The sequence below is a fragment of the Echeneis naucrates genome, chromosome 18 (assembly GCF_900963305.1).
Source record: "Echeneis naucrates chromosome 18, fEcheNa1.1, whole genome shotgun sequence".
Classification (NCBI taxonomy): Eukaryota; Metazoa; Chordata; class Actinopteri; order Carangiformes; family Echeneidae; genus Echeneis; species Echeneis naucrates.
In genome coordinates, this window is record NC_042528.1 from 7,377,345 (window position 1) to 7,401,085 (window position 23,741).

At 39.7% G+C, this 23,741-nt stretch overlaps 2 protein-coding genes across 9 annotated transcripts in view; one reads left to right on the top strand and one right to left on the bottom strand.

The window, feature by feature from the left end:
* The first annotated feature begins 1,305 nt into the window (after window positions 1-1,305).
* sec24d (SEC24 homolog D, COPII coat complex component) lies at window positions 1,306-16,893 on the top strand. 4 transcript variants are annotated; one of them, XM_029526114.1, is made up of 24 exons: window positions 1,306-1,430; window positions 2,320-2,526; window positions 3,213-3,315; window positions 3,825-3,961; window positions 4,184-4,372; window positions 4,403-4,564; window positions 5,002-5,123; window positions 5,489-5,600; window positions 5,860-5,987; window positions 7,264-7,402; window positions 7,530-7,645; window positions 8,492-8,616; window positions 9,793-9,984; window positions 10,265-10,358; window positions 11,159-11,275; window positions 11,549-11,719; window positions 12,052-12,148; window positions 12,235-12,380; window positions 12,478-12,616; window positions 13,171-13,289; window positions 13,439-13,618; window positions 13,757-13,948; window positions 14,452-14,541; window positions 15,043-15,183. In XM_029526114.1, exons 2-24 carry the CDS (start codon window positions 2,376-2,378, stop codon window positions 15,181-15,183), a joined length of 3,162 nt encoding a protein of 1,053 aa, XP_029381974.1. In that variant the 5' UTR covers window positions 1,306-1,430; window positions 2,320-2,375. The 4 variants fall into 4 exon arrangements, with proteins under 4 accessions (XP_029381974.1, XP_029381972.1, XP_029381975.1 ...); XM_029526112.1 differs by having other exon boundaries at window positions 4,184-4,564; XM_029526115.1 differs by having other exon boundaries at window positions 3,264-3,315; window positions 4,184-4,564.
* Window positions 16,894-17,994: 1,101 nt separating this feature from the next.
* The window catches only part of kcnip4a (potassium voltage-gated channel interacting protein 4a), a 98,028-nt gene continuing 92,281 nt past the window's right edge, over window positions 17,995-23,741 (bottom strand). For 4 of the 5 annotated variants that reach the window (XM_029526118.1, XM_029526119.1, XM_029526117.1 and 1 more), the window contains exons 3-8: window positions 21,566-21,635; window positions 20,951-21,021; window positions 20,270-20,377; window positions 19,752-19,856; window positions 19,599-19,661; window positions 19,442-19,510 (exon numbers count right to left, since the gene is read on the bottom strand). In XM_029526118.1, the coding sequence (XP_029381978.1) occupies window positions 19,463-19,510; window positions 19,599-19,661; window positions 19,752-19,856; window positions 20,270-20,377; window positions 20,951-21,021; window positions 21,566-21,635 (465 nt within the window). In that variant the 3' untranslated portion in view covers window positions 19,442-19,462. Of the gene's footprint in view, window positions 19,511-19,598; window positions 19,662-19,751; window positions 19,857-20,269; window positions 20,378-20,950; window positions 21,022-21,565; window positions 21,636-23,741 lie in introns of all 5 variants that reach the window. The other variant, XM_029526116.1, reaches the window with a different exon arrangement.

A 23,741-nucleotide genomic window follows, 5' to 3' on the forward strand; every position in this document is an offset into this window, starting at 1 on the left:
CAGACCTGCAAACAGACCTGCAGCACTTCACAAAAACCCACCTCCACCGCGCCTCTGTATAATCCCCGTCATCTGAGCTCTCCCCTGGTCCAGCCCGCTGCTCCAACGTCACGGCGGACAGGCCCGCCTGCAGGCGTTGCATGCAACTGGTGGTATGTCCTGCAGAGTTAATGAGCTTGCGCTAAACCTGGCCACAAAAGCCTGGATGAATAGGAGAAATGACAAAAATATGAAAATCATTGGTCAAATCACACTTTCCCCGAGCAACATGACAACATTGCTGCTGAGCAAAAGTGAGATAACCCTCCCCTCCCCATTGTGTATTTGTAAGTACACAATATAAAATATAAACTGTATTTCAAAGGTGTCTGATTTGGCTTCAATGATTGCTCTGTTTTTGACACAGAGAGATTCCTTCAAAATCAAGGACACAACCAAGGCTTCAGAAAGTGAAGTGTCATAGCGTTTTACATCTGCACTAGATAATAATTATAAGATAAAGACAAACAATACAGTTGACACAACTCACCTAACCCCTGTCAATTTTTTTGTTAGATATATTAAATTGTATTAAATGTACCGCAATCACAGGTCCTTAAAAAATCCCCATTATGATCATCCTGTTTTTAACCTTAACCACCCTGGGGGGCTGGGGAAGAAGTTGATAAACACTGAGATAATCATAACGCTCTTATGATAACCATGTAGGGTGGAGTATGTGATGTTACAACTATCGCCCTTGTTACAAACATACCCAGTAAACCCTCATTCAAAGACTTTAGAATAAATCTGAAAAATACATCAATCTATCAAAGTACACTAAGATATCAACAGTCCTGTATAACATGCATTACATGGGGTTTGAAGCCTTACGACTTAAAATATCAGTTGCATATTTGATGCATTGAAGGACATCTGTTATTGTGTCTTGATATTGTACATCCATGTTGTGTTCAGATGCTCAGACAGGTAGCCACGCTCCCTGTGCTGACGTGTATGCGGGTTCCCTCCGTTTCACGCATGCGTACACGCCAAACGCGACTGAAAGCCCAGTCAAGCTAATGAAAACCACAGCGTGCAAGAACAGGAAATCAAAGAGTGACTCTTCAAAATATAAGCATACTGTTTCAAATTAGTAGGACTGCATTGGCGTATAAAATATTAAGAACCATTCCTTCGGATTTCAAATGACACCTAATGGAAACTAGTATTGTTTTTTTGGTCACATATTACCGTCCAAGGAAGGATAATTTCCCTTAAGCGTTTTATTTTGAAACACACAAACGGAAGCTTTTTGTGTCCGCGTGCCCCTCAGCGCTGCAGGTCTTCGTGCTGTAACCACCGTAAGGACCGGCGCTTTGGCGGAGTTTGACGTGGCACTCTGCTCCCACTGAGAGCAACGCACAGAGAGGACTATCCCCGACATCCAGGTAAATACCACCACTGCACAATTTACACATGTGGCCAGTGCAGACGTGTAACTCGGATAACATCTTATTTTGACGCGTTCAACGTTTGAAACGAAACAGGCTCGCGCTGCAAGGGAAAACTTTGTGGCAATTTCCGTTTAGCTAGCAAGATGTTTTCTATTAATGTGTGAGCTAATCAACAGGGAGTCGTGTGCTGTCGTGTTACTGCGCTGTCTGGGTAAGCTCATAAGAGACATGTCCCAGGATAAATGTTGGACTAAGAATTTGAAGTGAAGAAATGAAGGGATGCTCTCACTTTTAGCCCTAATAACGGTCTTTGACGTGGCAATTCCTGGAGGTGGCAGAAACGGTCAGCTACTGAACTCAGCTGTTAATTTTACTCCTGTCGGGGTAAAACCCGCTAGATCGGCTTGCTACATAGTAATAAGTTCATTTCTTTCAACAAAAAGTTCACAACTTGGAGAAGTCCTGATGACAGGTTTGCTGGTTGACAACAGAATCTGTCGCCCAGAACAGCCTGGCCTGGTTAAAACTTTCACAGTCACCAGTGGTTTTGAAATAGCAGCAAAACAGAAACCGCTCATGTTGGAGATAAAGTTAGAGATAGGGCCTTTATCTCTCAATGAGCAACGTCAAAGGTCCACGTTACAGGAGTGTTGATGACTGTGAGGTCAAATATCAGTTGTTACCAGTGTTGGCTGTAAACATACAAGATTATTAAATTATGTATATTAAATATACATTTCGGGGTAAGATATAAAGGAGTAGCTCCTGCAAACCGCAAAAGAGTAGGGTATATGTGGTTTGCACAATTTTTCCAGGAAAAAATTAATCAGAAATCAGAAATATTAAAGGCAGTTTTTTTAAATCATGCATCTTCTCTTCACAGGTGACCAAAACTCCTTCCTCTTGGCATGAGAAGAGGGTTTTCATCATTCTATTAAAATGAGTCAACAGGGTTATGTTGCTGCACCCCCATATTCCCAGGCCCAGCCTGGCATTGGGGGCTACCAAGGTGGATTTGGGAGTGGTCCTGGCCAGCCACTCTATGGGCACTATGGAGGACCACCTCAGGCATTCACAGCTCCACCAACAGGTACTATCACTCTTGTATTTGGAGCATTTCCAAAAGAACGTGGCTGTTAGGTTTTTCAGTGTAACCAGTCTGATCTTGCCACTGGACGATGCGCATTTCAGCCCATTCATTCTTGAATGACATCAGTTGCGGAAAGTTGTGCGTTTTCAGCAATAGAAGCTCATTATATTTCTGAGCCTTCAGACAGAAAAATATTTTTAACGCAATGCGTACTTTGTCGAAGATGTGCAATAGCTCCTAACATGTCTTATAAATGGAAGGCTTTAAAAAACAACAAGAAGAATATATTACTCATTCTATTTTATGTGTCAATCAGTGAATTGGTTTGTCTGCCCTTTGAAGTAATTCATGTAGTGCACCACTGAGATAGCATAAATGTTAAGCTCTATCTGCAGTCCAAAAGTATTTCTGAAGTCCTTAATGGCCCTGCACATTGCTGGAACCAGGTTTCTTTTTAGATCTACGATTTCAGGCAAGACGATCTGTTCAGGTAAATTACCAATTAAGCTCTGTTTAGCATGCATTCAATGCAGCAGACTGCGTCTGTACATGTCCACACTGATGAGCAAAGTGTGATCCGTCTAAATAAACTTCAGCTGCCTTACATTCATACAGAAGGAAGTTCTGATTTCGACAGTGAAGACCATGCAATGTACTGTATTTAAGATGTTAATTACTGACAACAGGGATGATGAAATCACCAGTTTCCTCTGCTGCTTGCATGCCTCCACCTCCAGTATCCAGTCAGTACAATCCAAATGTCCAGCAAAATGGTGCTCATCCACAAAGGTAAGAATTTTCACCAAATTACAGCTTTTTAACTGTTCTGAATTCTGAAATCATCAAATAATATAGGTAATGCATATGTAATGAGTGTGTTACAGATGACAGATCACTTACATGAAGACAACAGTACATATATTCAGTAAAACTTGCCCCTAAATTTAGTTTTATCTTTTCAGCCAAAGTTGTTTGAAGATATTATTTCACAACAGCAAAGATTAGAGGCAACATTTTGTAATATTTGTAAAATGCAACTTTAAACATAAGGCATTTTGTCCATACTAGGCCACTCTGCCTGCTGTGTACGAATAATATTCCAATAAAAGTTGATTTGAGGATAACTGAATTTGGTTTGATACGTTTAAAGATGTCCTTTCTTAAGTGGCGTTTATAATTCAGAACAGATTCAAGTATCGGCACGCATGTACATTCACTGTTGAGTCAGTTTTTTATTTTTGGATTAACCATGATTTGGATGATTGAGAATCTTTACATACATCCTCTGTCCTTACCAGGTTCCCTGGCCCACCAGCTGCATCTGCTACATTTGGACAACCTCCACAGTCCCCATATAGCAGCATGGCCCCACCTGGTCAGCCTGCACCACAGCAGCTCACCAATCAGATAGGTGCTATGAGTTTGGGCAGCTACAGTAAGTTTCTTCATAATACAAATTTATATCTTATCCTGACGTGTGGCAAACATCAGAACAAGTATACATTCACTATTTGGTTAACTATATATGGCTTTCCACATTCTCTGTCAAAGGTCACATTACTGGTGTAAGAGGGTCTAAGATATAGCCTTTCCTGTGAGTGACAAGAAACTCAGAAGAACCATAACTATAATTCTGGCCATTTTCTTCTTTGTGTAGCTCAAGGGCCAATGCAGAGTCCTCCTCCTCCAACAAGCTCTGTTGCCCAGCAGCCTTTCCAGACAGCTCCTCCACCAGCAATGGGCCAGCCACAGATGCCTCCAGGCCCACAGTCACCACTCATGCCACAACAAATGTCCCCTCCGATGTCACCACCACAGTCGCCCGCAGTAAACATGTCAATGGGAGGCCCACCAATGGGAGGCCCACCAATGGCAGGCCCACCAATGGCAGGCCCACCAATGGCAGGCCCACCAATGGCAGGCCAACCAATGGGGGGAATGGGTAGACCTTTCCCTGGGCCGACTCCTCCAGGCCCTGGAGGTTTCCAGCAGCCTGGTCCTGGAGCTGTTGGTACATCAGGATACCCACTGCAAGCAGGTAACAGAGTAATAAATAAACGAATGATCTAATACTTGGTAAAAAAAAAAAGTATTATTAAAAAGAATATTACTGCCTCATTGGCAATCAGATTGTATTAGTTACTTACTGGTAGGGTCTTGGATACATGGTCATAAGGTCACATACTGTTACTAATCATTTTTTAAACCACAGCAAAAAGTAAATCGGCTAGAATAGAAAAAAAATATTTTTGTGAAGGATCTCTTTGATTTTTAATTCTGCTTTGAAGGTTCTCTGGGTCAGTGTGTATATTTTTTTTTTTCTTTTTGTTGAATATAGTTCAATAATAAACTTGAAACTTGAAAATATTAAGATTACATTTAATCTGCAAAATCTGAACACAGCTCTTAATACTATTACTGCACTAGTGTCAAAAGTATGCTCTAATTGCCATTTTGGCCTGTTTGAACATACAGGTCAGTTTGGGGGACCAATTGCTGGGCCCCAACCTTGCATGCCTGGGGCCTTTCCTGGAGCACCAGCTGCACTGGCTGGCCCACCACAGAAGAAACTGGATCCTGATGCTATCCCTAGCATCGTGAGTAGACTACTAACCTTGCGACTGCATACTTTCGCATTCCAACACATCGGATAAGTCATAATATGTTTTCTGCTCTGAAGCAGCGTTTAATTTACTCAAAAAAGGTGCCTATCAAAGATGTGTACTGTGCATAATTTCTTTTATCAGGCATTTTCACCGGCTCTATTATGCTTTTTGAAATTGAAAAATGGGTAAAAGATCTTGGATTACATGAAAAATGCTTGTGTATTCATGTCATTCTGTAAATTATTTATCATTATGTTCATTTGGCTGCATGTGTTCAAGTATTCTGGTATTTTCAAACATGGCATTTACCTAACAATTGTCAGATTGCACTCTAACGCATAATTTATCTGGTTTAGACCCAAGTCATTGAGGATGACCGAGCACAACGAGGGGGACAAGTTTTCAGCACAAACCTCAGGGGACAAGTTCCTCCGCTGGTCACCACTGACTTCACAGCACAGGACCAAGGTAACTAACACCACAATTCACTTTTAAAACAAGGAATATTTGTAGTAGATGTTAGTCCGTAGCAACTGCATGCATTCACTACCTATTATATACAATCTTTGGTCAAAAAGGTGGATGTTTTCTTAAATAATTGACAGACTATATCATGATAAATGAGACATACAGAGTTAGAGTTCACACTGCTTTCTCTGAGAATGGCAGCACCAAGGTAGTCTCTAAAAGTATGAACGTCATTGACTTGTCTTTTTGCTTATTCCAGGTAATGCCAGTCCCAGGTTTATAAGATGCACCACCTACTCACTACCTTGCACTGCAGATTTGGCCAAACAATGCCAGGTGCCCCTGGCTTCCATCATTAAACCCTTTGCCAGTTTGCCAAAGAATGAGGTAAGTGATGATTTTACATCTGATTCTGCATTTTAATCAGCAGTACACAATTAAGTGCCAAGATTGGGCAAAAACAGAGAGCTGCACCTATATACATTTCCTCTATTGAATGATATGCACACATTGATATGTTTGCATATCATTCAATTGAAACATTCATCTTGGTTGCATAATTTCTATAAATGGGAATTTAAAGTAAACACAAAACATACAGTACCATGCAGCACCATGCAGCCTTTCTGTCCCCAGAGTACACTGTGGTTTGGAAGTTTTTGTAAACTGCCATCCCAATAACTTATGACACTTACCAGAACACTTATAATGGTGTTTTCAAATGCAGTGTTAACTCTGTGACATTGTCCCAATATGAGATTGTAGAGTTGCTACATTGCATCGAATAGCTTTGACAACAGTTCTTAGGAAGCTTGAGAAACATAGTTTTTGCCTTAAGATATTATTATGGGGCACATGTTCTTTCAATTTTAAAAAGACTGATAAAAATACTTCAATTTAGCACAATCAGTCTAAATTTAGTTCCACTGCGATATATAGTGTAGTATGTCCAGTACTAAAAGTTAATTTGTCCTGTGAACGACCTCCTTTTGGATCATGTGTGGTCCAAGAATCCTGTCTCTATTTCTCTCCTCCACTCACCTCATCCTAGGCACCAATTGGCCTTTTTAGGCAATGTTAGCTTCCTCTCATCTGACTTTAGGCTAATTAATTAATGTCAGATTTGCAGGCACCCTGAGAAAGAAATTAGTTTTATACATAAGGAATCTAAACTAAAAGTACTATACTTCTAGATTTGATTCCATCCAATGCAGCATGATACATATTCTCCCCAGAAATATTAAGAAATTGTGAAAAAAAATCAATACTTTAGGTTTACACATAACTTAAAAAAGCCTGCTGTTTTGTTTTGTCATGAATTTGTTTTATCTTCTTTTGTTCACTAGAGCGGGCAAACAAAAATAACAGTTTAAATTCTATAAATCTGAACTTTTAAATCTTCAGTCTAATAATAGTCCTTCATGCTGCCTTGTTGGGTTCATTTGAAGCAAACATTTTCAATTCATCTTGTGTCAAGACATGAAAAGAACTTGTGTGTTATATAGTGTATATAAGTAAATACAATTAAATGCTTAAAAACAGAAAACGCAGTGAATGTATATACTTGAAGATAAACCCCAATGTGTCTTTTCAATATGCACGTCATACCCAATATTTTTTTTTATTTAATAAAGCTGTTAAAATGTCTCATGTCTCTTCGTAGACCCCGTTATATGTTGTGAACCATGGTGAAACAGGCCCCATCCGCTGCAATCGGTGCAAGGCCTATATGTGTCCCTACATGCAGTTTATTGATGGCGGGCGTCGCTACCAGTGTGGTTTCTGCAACTGTGTCAATGAAGGTATAGTACAATGCAAAAAATGCATTCAGATGAAATGTTTTAAGTGGCCAGAGTAAGAAACGTCAACTTTAGAATTAAGGAAATAAAACTGTTTAATTGCAAATTAAATTTCTTCATCTTACCCCAGTGCCAGTCTTCTATTTCCAACATCTTGACCATATGGGCCGGAGGATGGACTTTTACGAGAGACCTGAGCTGTCCTTAGGATCCTATGAATTCATAGCCACCATGGATTACTGCAAGGTACAGGAGGACAACTCACCATCTGTTGACTGCTATTTAATGCACATTAGTCATAGTCCATTAAGATGATCAATGGATGTAAGCACTTAAATTCAGGATTGCTTGCTGTGTACAGCAAAGGTTATGCATTGATAATGCAAATTATTTATTCATTGAAATGGATGATTTTCACACAGGACAGAAAGTAGCTCAGTTCTTTTTCAAATAATAAAAGAAAAAAAGTTGTGATTCTGTGTGTACAATTGAGGCTGCAGCTGCTGAGAACAACATTAGAGAGTTAGAGTATGCTGGCAAGGCTGAGTCACTCCACTAGCCCACTTTTCGTCTTGTTTATTAAGACTTATAAACACCCTCTGCAGGCCAGCGATTAAACAAAGGCCTCCAAGGTGAGTGTCTTGTCATGAGTTGTTCCTGTGGAAACATAACAATGTCTTTTCTTCGACAAACTTTCCATTGTCATGATCTTCCATTGTGGAATTCATACCTGCCAAGGTTTCTGCACAGCTATTCATATATTATAAGCAAGCCCAAATGGAAACATTTCTGGTATTTGAGAACTAATAACAGAAACTTAAGTTGGAAGACATAATGATAGTCACCAGGCTTTGGGATCTTTTCTGATATCCTTTGATTAAGACCCTCGATTACAGAGCTATAATTAGTAGTACTTTGTTTGCTTCTGACACATGTATGTGAGAGCTTAAGTTTGCACAAGCAGCAATTTTCTTATTAAAATCTGAAATTAGGTGTATACTTTATGCTGCATGCCTGTCCAGCCATGACAGGGTGGAAATATATTTAGAATAGCAGCTGATTTGTTTTGCTTGCTGCCTTCTTCTCCCATAGAACAACAAACCTCCAAATCCTCCCGCTTACATCTTTATGATTGATGTGTCCTACAACAACATTAAAAGTGGTCTGGTCAAACTGATATGTGATGAGCTGAAGACTCTACTGGAGAAGCTGCCCAGGTACGCACAACAACTCAGAAAAACAAACACAGTCATGTGTTATATTTTACGTTATATGTATTAACTGCTACATAAGTGCTATATCATACAAATATAAATTCTGACTGAATTGGGTTATTGCCATCACCAGTTTTTCACATCAAATCATACCCTCAATAGTGCCAAGCCTTCCAAAAATGGAAAATACGATACTAATACTATAGTGCGACGCATGCACGGACGGACGCACGCACGCACGCACGCACGCACACACACACACACACACACACACACACACACACCTACCTTGTACTAATTGTTGCGGTAGTTGGGGTAACCATTGTTCCGGTTGTTAGTGCTTTCCTTTATGAAAGAGAACATGATTTACTCCACCTGGTTACTCCCAAAATAGTCCAGAATTTTTATTTTCTTTCTTCCTGATTCATTAGTGCCAGCAACAATATATGCATATCTGTTTGCTGCCATTACACCATCCTTTAATAATTCAGGAGAAGTGTGTTCATGATAAGCCACCCCCCTAGCTGTCAATTAATTAATGTCAATGAATTTTTGCTTTTACAAGCACCAAGTGGTTTGGTTTTTTATTTCTTCAAGTAGCACTTATCTACAAAAGCCCACAGAGCTTGTTTACCTGTTTAAATCCAGAGGTATGATATGGATAAGCTATTTTAAGATTTAATAGGGGAGAGCAAGCCCAAAAAACTACTTGTAAACAGGTTTCCTTTCACAATCAACAATTAACTTGGATTGTGTAAACCTGTAGAAGCCATTTCCTTCTTTTTTGAATGCTCACTCAAGACTCACTCAAACTTTGATAAACAAGTCTGTAATGGATGTCTCAATCCTGGAAGAATGTTTATATTGGAATATTTGACGTGGAAGGGAAATGGACTGTTGTGTGAGTAAGATGGTGCCAGATTGTCATCTGCATCTCAAAAAGGTGAAAGGGTTAGAAAAGTGCAGATTACTATTGAAATAAAAAGCTTGTATCCTTTACTCTTGAGGACTGGTAGGTTATAGTGGAAATGGAAACATAGATGCACATTTGGAGCTCAGCAGCAAAAAGCTTTGATAAATTGGACAAGATCAGTTTCATGCACTGCACACATGCAACAAGATCTCAACTTAGTAGAAATATCCTAGAATTCAGGAAGCCTGTTTTCTTTCTTTCAACAGAGAGGAAGGAGTGGAGAGCTCAGTGATTAAGGTTGGCTTTGTCACCTACAACAAGATCCTCCATTTCTACAACGTGAAGAGTGCATTGGCTCAGCCTCAGATGATGGTGGTTTCAGACACAGCCGAGATGTTTGTCCCACTGCTTGATGGTTTTCTTGTTAACTATCAGGACTCAAGAGCTGTAATCTACAAGTAAGATTCAGCCTATTGTCAGTAACCTTTTTTTTTTTTTTACCTGTATGTCCATTGTGTTATGAAAGGGTTAAATCCAGTCTATTTTTAAATCATTACTGTTACATTTGCCATGTTTGGCTTCAGTTTCATATTTAGTGGATAATATTTTGGAAGAAAGAACAGATAGAAACAAGCAAGGCCATTAAAAAAAAAAAAAAAAGACAGATAAATGCAGTAATAATGGCCCAAGTGGTCATGAAATTTTGAGCAGACCATAATCCTCCTGCCATCTCTGCAGCCTCCTGGACCAGATCCCTGACATGTTTGCAGACACCAATGAGAGTGAAACGGTCTTCGCCCCTGTCATCCAGGCCGGCGTCGAGGCATTCAAGGTTAGCCACAGGGTGACATCTGTCAACATGAAGTGGAAAATTAGGGGGTGACTGTAGCTTCTTTGAACCACATGTGACCGCTGTAGCGGTAGCTTTATAGCAATGTCTCTCACTATTGAGATCTAATATCATTAGCTCAATTCTAAGTCTGGGTCATGTCTGGCAAACCTTTGGTTAATAGCAGTTTTCAGAAGTTATAACCCACAAATAAAATGTAGAAAAGCCAAAGCACACAGCGCTATGTTTTTCATAAGAGTCAGTCAATTTCAATCTAAACAAAAGAAAAATTAGACTGCACCCACAATGAAAAGATTGTTTTAGTTTGTCAGAATATTTCAAACTCATGCCAAATGACATTGAAACTCAAGCTGTCAACTCAGTGGAGTAACAAGTTTCTCTTTCCTTATATTTGTGTTTACTTTAAAGGCCCCATAAACCTTCCCAGTGATGTGAAGTCAGTATTTTGGCACATAGTGAAGGAAAAGTTCACACTCTGGTTTTAATTGGAAGCACTTGTAATATTACTCAATATCAAACAATCAGTGACATCATTATTTTTTCATGTATTTCTTATATCTTTATATTTCTTAATCACAGAGAACTCTCCTGTCTAATGTGATAAAGGATTATTATAGTTTGAATGATTTGATCCTTTGTGGAATTCAAGTATTTGCACCTTCTGGCTTAATGATCTCACCCAAATGCTACAGAAGACATGTCATGAAGGAATATGGGACATACTTTGGTCTGACCTTCATTTGGAGATCTGTTCTCATTTCTCTTTTCTCCTCCCCCTCCAGGCAGCTGAGTGCAGTGGAAAGCTCTTCATCTTCCACTCATCCATGCCCACAGCTGAGGCTCCTGGCAAACTGAAAAACAGAGATGACAAAAAACTGGTCAACACTGAGAAAGAGAAAGTGAGTAGCCTTGTGTTGAGTGGGCCTGAGTTTTGGCAGGTGCAGATTGAGTAAAAACAGGGGCCTGGACTCACTCTTCTTGCTGCAAGACAGAAAATGCATTTTTTTTTCCCGTGGAGGATTTTTTTTTAATCATTATTTATGAAATAATAATTCACTTCAAACCAAACAGTTTTATGTTTAGGCTAATGCTATCTTTAAGCTTTGTTTGAAATATGAGAGTGCAACCACAGAAGACTCCAAAGTTACCCAGATGATTTTTTTTTCCCATAGACTCTGTTCCAGCCTCAGAAGGGAGTGTATGAGCAACTGTCCAAGGACTGTGTGGCACAGGGCTGTTGTGTGGATCTCTTCCTCTTTCCTAGCCAGTATGTTGACATGGCAACCATGGCGGATGTGCCCTCGCATACAGGAGGCTCCGTCTACAAGTACAACAACTTCCAGGTAGAACAGTTCAGACATTCCTGTTTAGTGTAGGGAAAATTCATCGACAAAGGCATGTGTTGGCATTAATAAAAACTAGTTGTGTTCACATATTTCTAGTTTAACACAGTCTAATTTAGAAATTTCCCAAAGGGTGCAAAAACCATGGGAAACTGCTCTTTGCTACCAAATCACATGCCAAGTCTGAACAGTGTAACAGGCACAGCCAAAACATGCACTCATCAAGCACTGCAGCATGTTAACAGTCAAAGCTCACCACAATACTGCCATCTGCTGGCTAAAGTAGCAAGATATAAAATATTTGCTATTAATCCAAGTATTTTTCTTGTCAGGTGGAGACAGATGGGGAGCATTTCTTGAGAGACCTAAGGAAAGATGTGCAGAAAAGCATTGGATTTGATGCCATAATGCGTGTTCGTACCAGTACAGGTAAGGAATAATGAATAGTTAATTGTAGTTGGACTATAAACTCTGACCTCTGAGTACTTTACATTTTTGTGTCTGTCTATCTTCAGGGTTCAGAGCCACAGATTTCTTTGGTGCCATCTATATGAATAACACCACAGACATAGAGATGGCAGCTGTGGATTGTGACAAGGCTGTGACCGTTGAGTTCAAGCATGATGACACGCTCAATGAGGAGACTGGGGCATTTATGCAGGTACGTCTCTTTTAAAAATGTAAAAAGGTGAGATTTTTTCTGTTTGTTTGACATGAAATCCTCAAGGTTTGTCTTTCACCTGCCCCTCTTTTCCCAGTGTGCCGTGCTGTACACCACCATTAGTGGCCAGCGACGCTTGCGCATTCACAACCTCAGTCTGAACTGCAGCTCGCAGTTGTCAGAGTTGTACAAGAGCTGCGAGACTGACTCACTCATCAACTTCTTTGCCAAATCAGGTAGTCTTTTTACATTTGACTGAAGTAAAATTCACTTACCCTCATGCTTTGTTCTCCATTTAAAGTTCATATGAACAGCATAGTTTACTATACCAGAGCCAAATGCAGAAATAATGCATCTTTTAGGAACTGTCCATCATTTAACGAGGGAGTAATATGCTGTTAGGTTTCTTTATATGGGGGTGTAATGTGGTACAGATGTAGCCTGCTGATGTACTGCAGTATCACCTAGACCTTTGCTGAATATACCTCATCCATCAGTGATAACAATAATCTACTAGTACTGGCTGATTTATGATGAGTAAAAGAAGCATGTGTTGTGGAAATAAGGACCACATGTTTCACATGACCTACAGATGACACTAAGCCTCTCTCTAATCTGCACAGAGCAAACGTTGAGCACAGTCATATTATCAATGTTTGGTTGCCTTCCTACACTCCTGTTACTCTAGAGCTCCCTTGTGTGCTCATTCTACCCCTGCCATCTTTTAAAAAATCATGTGTTCTCCTCCCCCTCTGTTCTCTTTCAACTGAACTTTCTCATGGCTACTCAGCTTACCGTGCCATATTGAACCAGCCTCTAAAGAATGTGAAGGATATCCTGGTAAACCAAACAGCCCACATGTTGGCTTGCTACAGGAAGAACTGTGCCAGTCCCTCCGCTGCCAGCCAGGTCAGTGCAGGACAGCACCTGCAATGAATTTTGTGTAAATCAGAATACTGACAGAATAAATCTGATGTGCATTCAGATAAAGATTTGATCATACATCTATTGTAGTACGTACTCCTCAGTAACATCTGTCCACATACATCCATGTGTAGCTTATCCTGCCTGATGCCATGAAGGTGTTTCCAGTCTACATGAACAGCCTGATGAAGACTGCTCCTTTGGTGGGCAGCACAGAGCTCTCCACAGACGACAGAGCCCATCAAAGGCTGTCAGTCATGGCCATGGGGGTGGAAGACACACAGCTGCTGCTCTACCCTCGCCTCATCCCACTGGTGAGGCTCACCATCTCACATAGCATAATGCTTTCGCTTTTCTCTTTATGCTTACATTTTTAAGGCAAAACCAGGATCAATATTTACATTTCTGTTGAAATCTTAAAGTCTGTGATCTAAGGTTTTTGTTTCTTGTAGCACAATCTGGATGTTAGCAGTGAAGCTCTGCCTGCTCCAGTGCGCTGTTCAGAGGAGCGTCTTGCAGACTCTGGCATGTTCCTGTTGGAGAACGGCCACTCCATGTTTCTGTGGCTGGGCCAAGCAAGTCCACCAGACCTCGTCCAGAACATCTTCAACCTGCCCTCACTTGCACACCTGCAAGGACACATGGTGAGACCTAATTTAACAGCACTTGGCTCTCAATTTATAAAACAAATAAAAGTCTTATCTGGCTCTAGATATCAGATGAGACGGTTTCCTACCGCTGTGGTGCCTGGAGGCATTACAGTATGATTAGAGAATGTTCGAATGTTTAGTTGGGCAATATTCCCTGAAATTACCAGTACTTTTTAAAAATAGCAAAGACTGAACTCACATCTCCCAGTCAAACCATGATTTGATCCATTTGAAACATCCAAAAAGTAGAATAGCTCCACATGTGTAACCTGTAAAATGTATTCCACAGATGTAGATGCATGTAAACCTCATACCAAATTCAAATCAAGAGATTTGTCTCCAATATGAAACAGAAAACACTGGCAGTGCAGTAATAAATCAAGCTGACTTGGCTTTCTATCTGCAAGTATATACACTGATGTGTCATTGACATACGTTTTATAAACATGCTCCAGGAGCACCATTATCTTTACCAGCCTTCTGTTTGTGTATTTCAGCCTGCGCTACCAGAGCTGGACAACCCAGTGTCAAAGAAGGTCCGCTCCATCATCAGCAGTCTGCTGGAAAAGAGGCCCAACTCCATGAAAGTAAGATCTGTAAATCTGGTTGAGACAACACAATCCCCAAATCTTTAATAGATCTAAAAGCAGTTTGTCATTTTTGGCTTGAAATCCAATCAATAACTCAACTCTTCTTTAACCTAACAGTTTTTGTGAAAGATTTAAGACAAACTGAAGCTAACTATCATGAAGTGCTGGCGGAGTTTGCAGATGCAGTAACAGCCACACAAGTGCTACACTTTATTTTCAGCTTTTAGAGCCATTTCCCCATGTGGTAGGAAAGTAACTTTTAGATACAGTTCTTATTGGGCAGAATGGATGGATAAAACACTGAATATAAATGCTCCTGGTGCAACTGAAGTCTTTTAATTAAAATAGACATGCAAAAACAAATTAATTTCACACTAATAATTGTAGTCATACGAAGTTTTGACTATATCAAATATTTTGATGTGCAAAATGTCAGTGTGTTGGTGGGGTGTTACTGGTAACTGCATTTGAACTGGAACCTTCTTTTCCTGCCTTCAGCTCCAAATTGTGAGGCAGAGAGACAAACCAGAGATGCTGTTCCGTCAGTTCCTTGTGGAGGATAAAGGTCTGCACGGTGGAGCCTCCTACATGGACTTTCTTTGCTACGTTCACAGAGAGATCCGGCAGCTACTCACTTAACCCCAAACGCTCGTCTTCAGCGCTCCTATCCAGACTGACCTAGGAGAAACACAGCATCTAATGGACCATGTACAAATCTCACTGGGTCCGCCTCAGTAGGTTCTGTTAGAATCTTCAGGACGGTCTGTAGATAAAAACTGAGTGTTTTTCAAAGACAGAAGAGGGGACAAGGATCCAGGGAGACCCTCTTGAGATTCAGCCTCCAGCTGCCTTCCCATAGCTGCCTTTGTCATGCTTTAGTTTAAACAGTATGATCTTCAAATTACCACTTGAGGAACATCCAACTAGATCTCAAGGAATGAAATGGACAATTCAGCCCGAATTTCCCGCAGATACTTTGTGTGATGGACGGTGGAGACAGGAATGACATCACTGCCTGAAGCTGAAATGCATCTTGGCTTAAAGCCCATCAGCATAAGCAATACCAAATACATCTCCACTGTGTATTCAGCTGATTGAAGAGCTTTTTCATTTCACTTTCTAGATTTACAGGATGAGGAAAAGGGGTTATTTGTGGGCCATACTGGAGATATTCACTTTTAAACTTAATAAAAAGCTCTCCAGTGTTTCTCTCCCCTGAGGACTCAATAAGTAAAAGAGTCTCATGAAGTAAGTTTCTTCTTTAAACAAACGCTTCAGGAAATTTTTACAATATTCAAATGCCTCAGAGACGTTACTTCATGGTAATCACATTATTACTGTCCTTGTGGAAAATGTAGTACAAAAACATTTAAGCAATGTATCCACAATAGCAGCTCATTCATAACTGAGCAGAAACGATGGTGAAATTAAGGCAATCCATTGGCTAGGACAGATAGTTGTTCCTGTCAGTACACCAAAGCATTTGACTCCCATATTCTGACTGTTTCGCTGACCATTTATGGCAGCAGTTTTATCATCACACCATGTGCAGTGACAAAGGAGACAGTTTAAGTGAGGAAACAACTAGACTTCACTGCATAAGGCTAGTCAGCGTTGGTAAAAACATTATTTCAATTTGTAATGAGAAAAAGGAACAGCGTGCCAATGATGCTAAATTGTTTTGAAGGGAAAAATGACAGAACTATATATATATATTCTCCCCGAAACTATCACATTAAATATGATTTATACTTGTCAGCATGATTCATTCTTACAAATTTGTCATATTTTTATGAGCAACAATGCCAGTAGACTTTCATAGCAAATGAATCCTTGTGAGGACCAAAAATAAAACTGGCACATTGTTCAACTGTCTCTTTTTACTGATAAGTGTAATCTACAAAATTATATAACATGTAAGGTTTTCGTTTCAGTACCAGTTTGGCATCAGATTATAGAGGAAAACACTTCTGTGTCAGTCCTCATTTGATATATATTGTACAATCTTGTGAGTCTTTTTGTACATGAAATGTGCAACTTGTGTTATCAAAAGTACTATATGCCTTAAGTTGATAATAGCTCAGAAGTTAAATCATTAAAGTTAAAATATTCTTGAGGTTTATGGGTAACATCAATATATTTGGTTTGTATGTGCTTATCTCAGGTAATTTGAGTATCATCTTGTTTTTAAGGTGGAAGCAGTGATTTGAATTGACCTGGAAAGATGGATGCTTGTTGGAGAATGATGGAAATTCATGAGCTTGCTGTACCATGTTCATTTATTCCACCCCACAACAACAACAACAACAAAAAAAAAAAAAGACCTAAACTTAGAATAAACCTGTTTTGCTCAACATCAACATAACTGGTCTTCAATTTAGAATCCAGATTAGGAAAGACGCCACTCTACATCAGCATCACAAATCAAAACAGTCAATCTACTGACTGTTGCTCATTTTCAACACAAATTCTAGTTTTGGAAGTTTTTTCTCATTTAAACTGGAACTAATGATTGTTCCTAAAATCAAGTCCAGATGGCAGGATTTTTTTTTTTATCTCGGTGTATTATCCTGTTGTCACCACAAGGTGGAAGCAGTCACCAACTGCTAGGATTTATGCTCCACAACGCTGTTCTTTTGCTGAGCAATAAACTTGACGGACAGTTAGTTGATAGCTGATTTCTCTGTGCAACCATTTAGAAAAATCTCAAGATGCATTTCAATTCGGTGCTACTGTAACATCCTCCATGAGAAGATTAGTACAACAATGCAGCACAACTGGACGACTTTTGGATTGTGATACCTAACAAAACAGATGCATGTTTCATTAAGTTCACATTGTGCTGTTTTTTGGATCTGAACAGCAGAATTTGTTGGCTGAAAATAATGTCCTCCTCACCAGACTACAACATGTTCTCCCTTTAAGATCACACAAATTTGGAAGTTGGCAATGCAGATTTTATTTTATCATTCATGGAGTTTGAAGCTTTGTATCATATTTACAGAAGAAAAAGTAAAAATGCCTTCTTATTCTCAGAAAGCGGAAGCCTTAACATCCGCTGGGATGTCAAAGAGAGGATTTGTTTTCCTATCACTGCAGTTAATAAACACGCTAAGAAAATGCTGTGAACCAAACATGGGTGTACAGTTTTAGAAACACTAAGGCACACAAACACACATTAAGTTTAAAAATGGCAGCTTTGATGCTTTTCCAGGTGGAAATAGACACGTGACCTCCAGTGACATGAGTAAGAGGACATGTTAGAAAAATGTGTCTTTTCTCAATAAACTAATTGATGACCAGCATGCCTTTCTGAGGAGATTGTTAATGTGTTTGTGATTGCAGTTTCTGGCAATACAGCATTGTGACATGCTGCATTAACCATTAAAATTAAAACATGACTAAAAAAAAAAAAAAAAAAAAAAAACAAATACTTAAAAATATTCACCACACATTATCCATTTGTCAAGTAAAAGTCCTTTTCTGAATGGATACTTCCTGTACCCAACAGCCAACAGACTGAAATGTTCACTAACTTACTTACATAATGTCCAAGTAGATCCAGTGGTTTCCAACGAGCGAGAAGCAGCCTGCGAGTGAGATTTCTACCCAGCATGCCTTGTGTTTCCTCACATTCGGGGCCAATCAATGCTTTAATCAGACACAGCAGGAACCAATCAGGCTGAATAGATGTCAGCAGCTGGACTTCAGTCCACAGGACAAGGGAAACAGCATGAAGCGAACAATAATGGGCATCATACAAAGTTTGTATCAACAAGCAAACCCAACTGCTCATTGTTAAAAAACATGAACCAACCTAAAGATCTAAAATTCCCCCGGGAGCGAATTTTCATTTTAATACTGTACAAATGACAATCTTCTATACAATGACCATAATACCATATAAATAACCTCAAACACTGCTCGAGTGGAAACTAAACAGTGCTTCAAAAACTAAATAAAAACATGTTGATAGATGGTTTACTTTACAGGGAATATACATAAGCAGGGTTAAATGAAGACACTGAAAGCAGCATTAGTTTCATGACAAGGAGATCCTCTAGTGTTCTACTCGTGGTAAATATAGCTACCTGTGTGCTTCTGTAGACAAACCATCGATATTATGGTCCGGTTTTGACATCAATACAATCCTTATGTTGTATCATTCTAGTTGGCAAGTAAACATGAACAAAGTTGAAAAGTTTCTCAGAGTTTTATCTATCGCTTTATCTATAATATATACAATTTTAAAATGGAATAATGTGAGTGTGATTTCTTTCCTCTACATGGTTCCTTCAGAGCTAAAAGACAGACCACAACAGTTAACTATGCTGCGGTAAGAGCACTCTGGAATCAAATATGAACTTACTGATATTTTGTTGAAGGGGTTTTTTTTTTTAAAGCTTTAAAAATAGTGTGATTTTACTTGGCAGTAAATAAAACAAGTTGAGGCTGCAACAGAGGAAGAGAAGCCTGTCTGAATCCTTTTATCAGAGCTCTCCTTCAGCCCAGTGTGTTTCTAATGTTGGAAGCTAACACAGGTAGCAGAGCTGACTGTTGATCAGATAAAAAGACACTCCAGAGACAGATGGAGGAAGCAAACTTTTAAAATGAGACTTTTTTTTTTTTTTTGGGGGGGGGGGGGGCAACTATTGTTGCAAAAACAAATTTTCCTCCCCTCTCTTTAGCTTTATGTCAGAAATTTCTCCAACTTATTCAACATAATGGGAAAAAGGCGACTGATTCTAGGGTGCTCCCACCACAGTGCCTACTCCTACCTGTGGCCCACAGTAATGAACAATATTTTATTATGGTCAAAAGTCTGCATAGCACACTGTACACAGTATGACTCAAAGTCAGTTATCGGGCCAAGCTAAAGATGATGTTCTTTTCCAAAGCTTCCACACTCAGCCCAAAGTTAAAGAACGTTTTCAAAGAGGTGCATTGAACGCATGATGTTTTCATCCTGCGGACAGAAAAACAAAATATAATGAGAAAGTGCAACTGCGTGCCAACAGCAGCGGGAGCAGATGCGTTCGGGTTAACCAGCTCACATTTTGGCAGCAGTCGATGAACTCGTCTATGGTAACCACTCCATCTTTGTTCTTATCCATTTTCTGTTGGAGACAGAAGAGAGAAAGATGATAAATAAAGGAGGTCTGGTGACGCGTCTTCACAGCGGTGACTGCTGCCTGCTCCAGACTTGCCTGAAAGAATACTTCTACATGCTGACGAGGCGTCTCCTCTTTGAGGACGGGGTATGTGCATTTCCCCATCATGTCATATATGGCCTTCATGATGTCCAGCATTTCCTACACACAAAGAACAGGCTCAGTTCTATACACGATGTCAGAATGAAAACAGTCCTCCAACACCTAACATGCAGCTCATTTTTGTTGTTGGAGCTTTACAAGCTGTCTGGTGCACGGTTTGTGCATTATCCAAAGCAACAGGGAACAAATGTGATTTGAATTCTTCAGGCAGACTATCACCAACAGCCACTGCACGGATTCATGCTCCTCACAGGAAGAATGTTGCTAACTTTTCCTCAAGCAGCATCATGTAGTTGCCATTTCAGGCTGCTGGTGAAATATGTTGACAGCAAAATAAAAACAGACGAACAAAAACCCACCAAAGACAGTTAGTTAACTTAGTTAAGGCCTCTCTAACAGGACGGCATATACAGTAAAAGCAGGTATTTGTGTTGACTGTTTAAGGGACTGACCTCTTTAGTTATATATCCGTCTTTATTGATATCATAAAGGTTGAAAGCCCAGTTGAGTTTTTCCTGGATTGTGCCTCGCAGAAGGATAGAGAGGCCCATCACAAAATCCTGCAGTGGAGACAAGGGCCGCTGATATTTGTATAAAATATACACTTTTTATAAATTAGTATTTTGGAAACAACACATGCGTGTGATAAACAAATACAAATGATGTGACAACTATATTCACTGTGCATGCACAATGTACCAGGCACTTCAGCTGATTTCACACCACCAACATTTCTGTTAGATCCGAATGATGAAACAAAAAGTGTGCAGATATAACACAATATTACCACACTATTCAATTTATTAGCTCTCTCCTAATCTGTGCTAACCCCTTGGGGAATCCCTGTTCGTTTGAACTGAACGGACTGAGCATTAGCCAGTGAAGCTTTGGTTTGGAGTAATGACAGCTTTTCTGTCCTAATAAACAAAAATTATGCCCTTCATAAATATGAATCAATTGTTGATAGCAGACTAGCTCAGGCTGAATTAAAATTATTGGGGTTGCTGGTGACATAATCCTCCAGGGCAGAGTTTACGCCTTCCTGATGATACCTTTTCCTGTAGGAATGTGAAAACTCGCCACTAATAAATAGAACACTTTTGATGAAAAGAATATTCAAATACTTGGCTTACCTCAAAACTCACAGAGCCATTGTGATCTGTGTCGAATGCATTGAACAGGAAATGCGCATATGTTGAAGCATCTACGAAGAGAACAAATACACACAAAAAATCTGCCTCAATCAAGGCTCCAATCAGCACTTGGACCTCCTGCAAACAACAAAGGCGTTCAAAGGGAAGTTTTGTAGCTTTTCTTAAGGACCTCAAAGACAAAATAATGCTCTGATCTTTTTTCCCATAATGATAGAAAAGAAAAATGGGATTAAAGCTAAGAGCTCCATGATTGTTTACTCTGTGCTGAGCCATTATAGTTACTGGGCTGTAGACATATCAAAGCCTCCTGATGTTTTTTCTCAGTTTCTTGGGTAAAGTCTTTGCATAACGATGAGAACCAACACTGAGCATCTCCTGGCTGTACAAATACAAGCTTCTTTCTTTCTCTGTCCCTCGCCATCCCTGCGTTTTCTTGGTGGAACTTTGACTGTATGTACTTTGGACTTTTGCAGCACAATTTCTGTAAACATGAATGAAAGACAATCAGTGTCACGCTGGCGCCTAGAAGAGATAAGAAACAGCTAAAAGAGGCAACACATGCTGGAAATAAAAAGCAGGGCAATAGCCACAAACCTCCTTGTGGGAAGAACTGTGAGTAGATGTCTTTAAATGTTTCTTCGTTAACGACTCCACTGGGGCATTCCTGCAAGGACATAAAGCATCTCCAGTAAAGTACAAATTAAAGTCTTTAGAACTTCCTTACAGTTCCTTAAATCTGAGTTTAAGATGCACCACTCAAGGTCAGACATACAGACTACACAAGGGAGCGTAACACTCGAAAAGAGCAGTGCACATAGATACTGGAAAGTTTTGGGTTTTTTTTTACTTTTTGAAGGAAAAATTATTTTACACTCAGAATTTTTTCATTAAAACAGGCCTAGAGGGGAACTTAAAATTATGGTGGGTCAACACAAGACATCCTTCCACTGTGGCCAAAACTCTTTCTTTCTCCAGTTATTGAACTTCCTGTCAGTGATTAACAAGTGTACTTGGGATTGTGTCATGTCCACTGTGACATCACTGTGTGTAGGGCTGGATCGAATTCCATCGATAGTCTCTAAACAATTCAAAATCGATTCTTAAAATACCATGATTGATTTTTGGATCTGTGCCTTCATCGTGTGAATTGTGCCAATTTTAAGCTTTCCTTTCGGACCCCACCCAGTTTACAGGACGGTCACGACTCAGGTTGTTGAGGTGAGGTGGAGCCTGCACATTCATCTGAGCTCTGTTTGATATGATGAGATGTGAAAGAGCATCGAAAGTACTTTATTTAGTCTGTCTCTGCCGCTGAGCTAACGCTGGCCAGCAAGCCGTCAGCAGACTTTGGGCTGATGTCTTGCCTATGCAAACAGTGCTGATGTGAGAGCAGACTTTCTGTTTCTACCCCGGCTGTACTCAAAGTGATCATTAAAAAAACTGCATAACAATGACACTCATACAAGCGATGAAGATTATGTGTGTATTTTGCACATTTATGCTGAAAAAATTTCTTTGACCAAGGACAATAAATTCTTGGTCCACAGTTTTGGAATTGGGAAATGGACTCACGGTTCAGCCTATAATGTCAAAAAGACAGTGTTAATCCTTTGTTGAATGTAAAAGAAGTTGAAATTCCAGCCATAAATTCAGGGAAATGCTTTGTGCAGCAGTGCCGTTTAGTTCATGAATAAATTTCAACCAGAGAGGGGAGTGACAATTGTGAAAAGTTAATCTGAGACCAAATTAATTAAATTAGTTGCCAGTCTCTGCGTCATTTTTATTGAATGAGGACAATGAGGAAAGAATCATTTAGAAAGGTGACATTTGCTTGCAGTTATTCAGACAGTATGTGACAGATAGTGACTCTTGTCTACAGCCATTCAAAATCACCCACTTGCGTTTGTCTGGTAGCATTCAGAGGAAAAGACTGAACGTTCCTATGCAATGCTTTCAAGGAGGATGCTTCGTGTCTTTTCCAAGAACAGAGCGAGCCATGGAGAATGACCTTGCTCAGACGAGTCTGGTGATAAAGGCAGGTAGTTTTGCAGGTTCATCTTTTGCTTCAGGCAGGATATTGAATTTAGATATAAAGGAAATACCCCTCTCATATAGCCGATTTCTGGACCAGGAGGCACATGTGTTCACATCTTTTTCTTTTTTTCTCTCCCCAGTGGAGGCTGTTGGCAGAATGTAAAGATAAGAAACAGACGCTACAATAACATGAACACCTCTCTGATACAGTTTCATTAGAAATGAGACAGAAAATAAAGCAACTAAGAAAATACGCCTAAGGCTCCTCTTTGTGTTTACATATTCTGTATTTGGAAATTTTATGCGTGAAACAATGAATTTCATTTTTATTCCTCAATTTTATGGAAGAATTTAGTAATTAGTTACTTCAGTAAACAGAGCTTAAAAGGTGAGAAAATAAAGATGCAACGTTGTTGTTTTGCATCAAACAGGCACTTTGTGTCTGAAGCAGAGAGGATGCTTCATGGTTGTCTGCACGAGTCCCCTGATGCTTTTCTCTCATCGTCTCACAGACCCAGTTGCATATCTGAGGTCATGAATTTTGGGGAAATTAGGGAGACAAAATGAGAACGACCTTGTCTCAAAATAATACTTCTGTGACCTGATTATATGAAGTTGTGTCCTCTGAATCTGTACATTAGTCCATCCTGAACAACAAAGGATGTAGCATGGAGAAAATGACCTTCACTGTCAAAGGAATTGGAGTTACAGTGGCAAAAGTGGTGTGCATTAAGTG